Source organism: Pelecanus crispus, chromosome 2 (assembly GCF_030463565.1).
Source record: "Pelecanus crispus isolate bPelCri1 chromosome 2, bPelCri1.pri, whole genome shotgun sequence".
Classification (NCBI taxonomy): Eukaryota; Metazoa; Chordata; class Aves; order Pelecaniformes; family Pelecanidae; genus Pelecanus; species Pelecanus crispus.
Window position 1 is genome coordinate 162,556,639 of NC_134644.1, and position 5,864 is coordinate 162,562,502.

At 47.3% G+C, this 5,864-nt stretch overlaps 1 protein-coding gene across 1 annotated transcript; it reads right to left on the minus strand.

Moving 5' to 3' along the window:
- Nucleotides 1–726: 726 nt before the first annotated feature.
- On the minus strand, nt 727–5,864 carry KLHL38 (kelch like family member 38). Its single transcript, XM_009481759.1, has 3 exons — nt 4,515–5,864; nt 2,987–3,092; nt 727–1,013 (listed from the first exon to the last, which is right to left on the minus strand). The coding sequence occupies exons 1-3, from the start codon at nt 5,862–5,864 to the stop codon at nt 727–729; spliced, it is 1,743 nt and encodes a 580-aa protein (XP_009480034.1).

Consider the following 5,864-nt stretch of genomic DNA (forward strand, 5'->3'; position numbering starts at 1 on the left):
CCCACCTTCTCCTGCTCCTTTGGAGAGCAGGCAGGTGGAACAAAAATCTTCCCTGCACTGTGAAAGAGTGGTAGCTGAGAAAAGTCAAATCTGCATCTTGTTGCAATGTGAGAGTTCAGATCAAAGCATCAGCCTTTTGCTAATTTCTAATTTGATGTTAGGAACATTAAAACTTTATTTCTTGAGATGACTACCAGAGCTAACACAGGCAGCTGCTGCTGGGCTGGTTACAAGACTAGAGCTTGGGGCTTCCTATTCTAAACGCTCCCACCACTCGGAATGGACAGCTTGGTCAGCACCGAGCAGCAAAGGGCCGTGGCATGCAGCTGAGTTTGCATGCTAACAAATGCAGGTTACCCAGATCTTCCTTTCCCTGGAGATAGCAGCATTCATATTCACCCTTCATTTTAAAGTCTGCACAAGGCCAAATCCTGCACCAGGTTCTTACCCAGCGTATTTTTCCTGTTTTCTGCTGAGACTCTGGGCAAGGCCTCCGGGCTGGACTTATCAGCACCATATGCAATACTGGCTCAGGTGAATATGGCATGAGCACAAAGCTCATGACCTTTCTGGCAGAGCGTTTGGGGAATGACTAACGCTTCTGGTGCCTTCAAGGTCAGGAGTTTGTGGGACCCCGTGAGGATTCCCCATGTGCTCTCTGCAGAGCAAGGTGGGTCCTTTCTGGGAAGGAAAGCACAAAACATCCTGGGAATTACCAAAGGTCGTTTAGAGAAGGTTAGAACAGGGAACACACTGGAGTGTAAGGCACCCATGGTCAAAGAGTTTGTGTGGCAGTTTTCCCTTTGGTGTCCATGTGTCAGTCTCTGGATCATAGCAGTCCAAGGAATCCAAGTCCTTGATGACATTGTCCACAGTGAGACATCGTCCTCCTGTGACATACAGCTTGTTCTTGATGACAGTGGCCCCGTGATGCATTCGTCTGTCCTTCATGTCTGCACATTTAACAAACTTGTTGCCTTTTGTATCATAAGCAATTATTCTCCGGGTGTACCCTAAATGCAAAGCCAGAGGTGGAAGAGACAGATGGGAATTAGAGCTTACGGCCAGCAGAAGGATTGATAATATATTTCCTGCTAGTCTTCAGTAAAACCTATTATACTTGTACATAATTTGGCAGAATTAAGATATCTAAGATGGAAGTGATGATGTGTCACAAGAATGTGTCTGTCTCTCTTCCCTTCCTGTTTGTTCTCACCCTGTCTCATACCACCTTGGCAGCCAAGGCTCGATGAGCACCATAAAACCCAGCAGTTCAGGCAAGCAACCTGGCGAACACAGCTGGAGCTTGTAGTTTTCTGCATGTGCCCAAAGCATTTCTTTTCACCTAACAGACTCCTAGAGCTTCACTCAGAAATACAGAAACCAATGGCACATGGGAAGGGAGCAACAATGCCTTGTTGGGTTGGAGTCGTAGCTGTCTACTGAATGGAGGTGAGTACTCAACAGCACGGCACCACCAGTGCTCGCTCCACTCCCAAAGCCCTCGGCACCACGTCTCTGCTGGCCACCATGCTAGTGACCCAAGGGACAGCTATTCCACAGAGGGGTGATGTAACCTCGCATCTGCTGAGAGGTAAGGGCTGGTACCAGGGCCATTGCCTTGGAGCAATGGAGGTCTGGAAGCTTGGTACCAGGCAGTACTGTGCCCATGTATTCCTGTAGGTAATCAAGAGTGCCCATGGCAAACTGCTCTGGGCCATGTTTTTGCAGGCCTTAAAGCCACTTTCCCTAACAAAAATGAAGGTCTGTCTTGCTTAGGCCAACCCACTCACCTTTGTTATGATGTGAACAGTCATGCAAAGAGGACGTGAAATGTGATGAAAGCTATTTTTAAGAGAACATGTTATTTTTGTGGATCTTACTGTTGTTGATAAACTAGGAGTGTTTGGCCAATGTTTTGGCATGGAAGCTGGTAAATAAAACCTGACCATGATGAATCTCTCGACTTTCAAGCAAAATGAAAGATGTTTAAAAGTAACATTAATTTCTGTGGCTTTTGTTAGATAAATAAAAAATAAATTGAGAACTTAAGCTCATCATCAGCAGACTTGGGTCAATACAGTCCCTTCAGGTTAATACATTTGAAGATAAGAGAGTTGAAAATACTGTATTTTGGGCACTGTGGTCTGAGGTCAGGGTAAACTGCCACACAGGAGCCTGATGGTCTTGGGCCTTTTGTCCCAGCTCTCCCCTGTTCTCACTGCAAAGGGTAGCAGTGGCCTCCCGCTGGGAGATGACATCGCGTTTGAGTCCTTTGTGATTTGGGTCCAGTCCTCTGCTCTGCTAAAGCTTCTCTATGTATCATTTTCCCTTAAATAATCTAACACATGCTTCCTCATGCCAGCCTGTGGTCAGGGGAGCTGCATTAAGGACTGTAGAGTGCCAAACTACAAATGACATGTGATCCATCAAAGTGCCATGGGCAGAGGCTGATCCTCAGGTTGAAAAAGATACTGAGAAGTTTCCCCTCTCCGAGTGTTTCACGGCCCTCTCAGGACATTTCACAATTACCCCCAGGAGACAGCTACAGGAATGATGAACCCCTCATAGCCCTGTTGCCCACCCATCCCAACAAGCTGTCCATGGCCTTGTGGAAACTGCACTCTCTGCCCTTCCAAGGAGAGCAGTCAGGGAGGGCCAGGCTGTGAGTCAGCAGGGGAGGAGCAGGATACCCATGCCCTTGGCTTCCTCTCTTCTGCAGAGCAGTAACTTGCATTGGCTTTTCCCCAGTTTCCCCCCACCCAGGTCCTGCTACTTGGAGTAAGAAGGGGCCTCATGGAGAACTTGTCTCCACTTCCATGGCCATGAGATCCCATGAGAGATGTGTATGGAGGATGGACACACTCCTCCTTTCCTTTCCAAGCTCCAAGTGCTTTTTGAGGGAGCACCCCAAGGAGGAAGTCTGTGAAATCCTGCAGGAGCTGGGCAGGGGGAGGCAGGAGGGAGGGTGAAACAGAGCCCTTACCACCTACGATGATAATCTGGTCTCCAATCACGACAGCTGGTGCACAGACATTCTTCACCACCCTGGTCTCCATCCGAAACCATGTATTCCTGGAGACATGGTAAACCTGACAAATAAATAAAGATCCACACACAGCTGTTTATGTTGCATTTTAACTGGCAATTGTAATTACAGAGGAACTTATGGTTTTTATTTTGTCCTAATGAATACAATCCTCTGGCTTGAACCACTGGGAATCCGAGAATTTACCCACTTTTTTTTCCTAATATGTCCCCTTGGAAAGAGTTCTAGTTCTCCAGGCTTGTCTGCTCAGGAGATGCTAGCACAAGCACTAAGGCAGAGTGTATAAGCTTCTCGGCTGTAAATCTTTGCATGGCCATTAAATCACTATAACTCCTGGATAACGCTTTCCCAAAGTGCAAGCCATTTAATTTCATTTTCCAGTTATTCTGTGTATCCCTGCCTTAGCCTTAGCAATTTCCTGGGAAGAAAACGTCAACTTCACCTAGCTTTGCTGGCAGCCACTGTGTTTGCCCAGCTGCTATATTTGTGCTGGCGGCTGGTATGCATTCAGATTGGCAAAGGGACTTGTTGATGGGACTTAGAGTGGTATCTAAGTCATCAATTTATGTGAGAAAAAGAGCTGTTGCCAGATGATGATCATTCAGTCATCTGTATCTGGGCGATGCAAACTTTTATGTCACGTCATCCGCTTCTTAATATAGCAGATATCTCCAGGACATCTCCCCACTAACTGATAAATACATTTCCTTCCCCCTGATAATCAAGTAGCATTATCACCATAAAGTATTGCTCATGTGCTGGCTGCCATCTTAGCCTTTAATGATCCTTCTTAGTTAAAACACCTAAACCACTGAAAAACACTCATGGGGAAAGTAACACCACAATGTTGCTAAAGCATCAAATCAGATAAGAAAGGATTTCATGTATTTTTTCCTCCTAATAGAGTGTAACTGCTGAAAACAGGCAGAGAGCCAGCAACACGTGGCAGGAGCCACATTTTTAACACAACTGTTTATATGAAATAACTGTCAGTTTAAGTTCTGGCCCTTTGATGAGTGAGAATCTAATCGCTCTAATGATCGTGAACCTTTGCATTTGCTGCAAGGGGGCAGGTGCACAGCTGAGACCCCAGCTCAGCTGCCAAGTGGAAAGCAATGATTTTGGTGAGATTGGCTACAGGCATGAAGCCAGGCAGGGGGGTTGGCCACTGCCTGCTATAGCATCGCCTGCAGTAGCCCTGGCCCCAGTGCCCACCAGTGGCAGAGCTGACTGACACCCAAAGAAGCACCTCGGGGCTTGTGCCTGAAAAACACTCAAAGGGGAAAATGAAAGAGTTGCAATGCTCCTTGCAGACAAGACTTCCCTGAAGCCACGTGTCAACTCATCCTGCCTGTTGCTGCAACTCACAATAAAATTTTTTTGAGGGTTTGATCTCCTCAGGAGGGTGATGAACTGCTGAATACCTTAGATGAAACTGCCTATGACAAGCAGGACTGAGCATTACCTGGATCAGCCGGACAGGGTTTTGCATAATGTCTTCTCCCCCAAAGAGGTAGACCCTCTGATCTTTGGCAGCAACAGCAGGGTGAAGGACGGCAACAGGCATGTTTGCCATGCTCTCACAGGTGTTGTAGACACTATCGTATCTTTCCACAGAATTCAGGATTTCCTGGTTTTTGCCAATTCCACCAAATGATAAAATATAATTTTTATATGCCAAACTTCTGTGGGAGTATCGTGGAACCAACATGTGCTCAGCCAGCCTCCACTGATTGAGTTTGAGGGAGTAAATGTAAATATTATCACTGACTGGGCTCTTCTTATTGCTAACAGGCATCCCTCCAAGCACACAAATATTGCTGTGTAAACTCACTGCAGAGGCTTTGTACAGGCGCATGGGAAGTTTGGCCAGGCTTAGCCATTGGTTCGTCTTGTCATCATAGAGCAGAACATCCCTTGTCGTCTGCTGGCTCTCCTTCCTGCCACCAATGATGATGAGGAACTCTTGGTTGGAGTACCTGCGAGGAACATGCAGCATGGGCTTGATGTCAGGCGTGTTGGTGCTGTACAAGGAAAACATATGTCTCCGGGCTGACTCAAGGATGCTCCTGCAAGTGGGCGAGGACTGAACAAGGGAGTCATTGGCGATGAAGTGGAAGAGGAAAGTTGGATGGACATACTGAAGTCGGACCTTCTTGAACAACTCTTGGATGTAGCCTTGTCTTGCCTGGAGGTCATGCCGGATCCAGATCATCAGTGTCTCAAAGACCTGCTCCTCCTCCCCGCAAAGCTCATCGTCCCCAAGGTAATCGATGAGCTCCAAGGGACAAAGGTCCTTCAGGTCCTCAGAATAGGCCACCTCAGGAAAGCATTTCAAAGCCATAGCCTTGGCTTTCTTATTCAGGCTTTGGCAGTTCAAGACTTTTGCCAGTCTGATCATGCTCAGACAGTTGTCAGGAGTCAGCTTGTCTTGAAGGTATGCAGAGCAGGCCTCAAAAAGCTTAGCATACTGCAGCATGGAGGCTGTCTCCAACAGGCACAGGACATTCTCAACGGATATAAGAATCTCCCCTGTGTAAACGTAAAGGATAATCTGATCTAAAATCTCGGCGTCAATGCCCTTCAGGATGACTTTAGCCTGGCGACTCTCTCTGAAGTCGTTACAGAACATCGCCTTGAAGTATGGACTGCTGGAAGCCAGCACGTTTCGATGGCAGGGGATTTCGAAGCCCCCGGAGCAGAGGGTAACATCAGTCAGCATCCCACTCTGCCGCAAAGCATTCAGCTGCCTCAGCAGTTCAGAGGAGAAATCCTCATCTTTGAAGAGAAACCTCTCAGTGGATTCCTCCTCCAT

Coding starts and splice junctions, on each gene's coding strand:
- KLHL38 (XM_009481759.1), bottom strand. CDS start 5,864: ATGGAGGAGGAATCCACTGAGAGGTTTCTCTTCAAAGATGAGGATTTC. Junction 3,093..4,514: donor ACCCTGTCCGGCTGATCCAG/GTAATGCTCAGT, acceptor TTTATTTGTCAG/GTTTACCATGTCTCCAGGAA. Junction 1,014..2,986: donor CCAGATTATCATCGTAGGTG/GTAAGGGCTCTG, acceptor CTTTGCATTTAG/GGTACACCCGGAGAATAATT.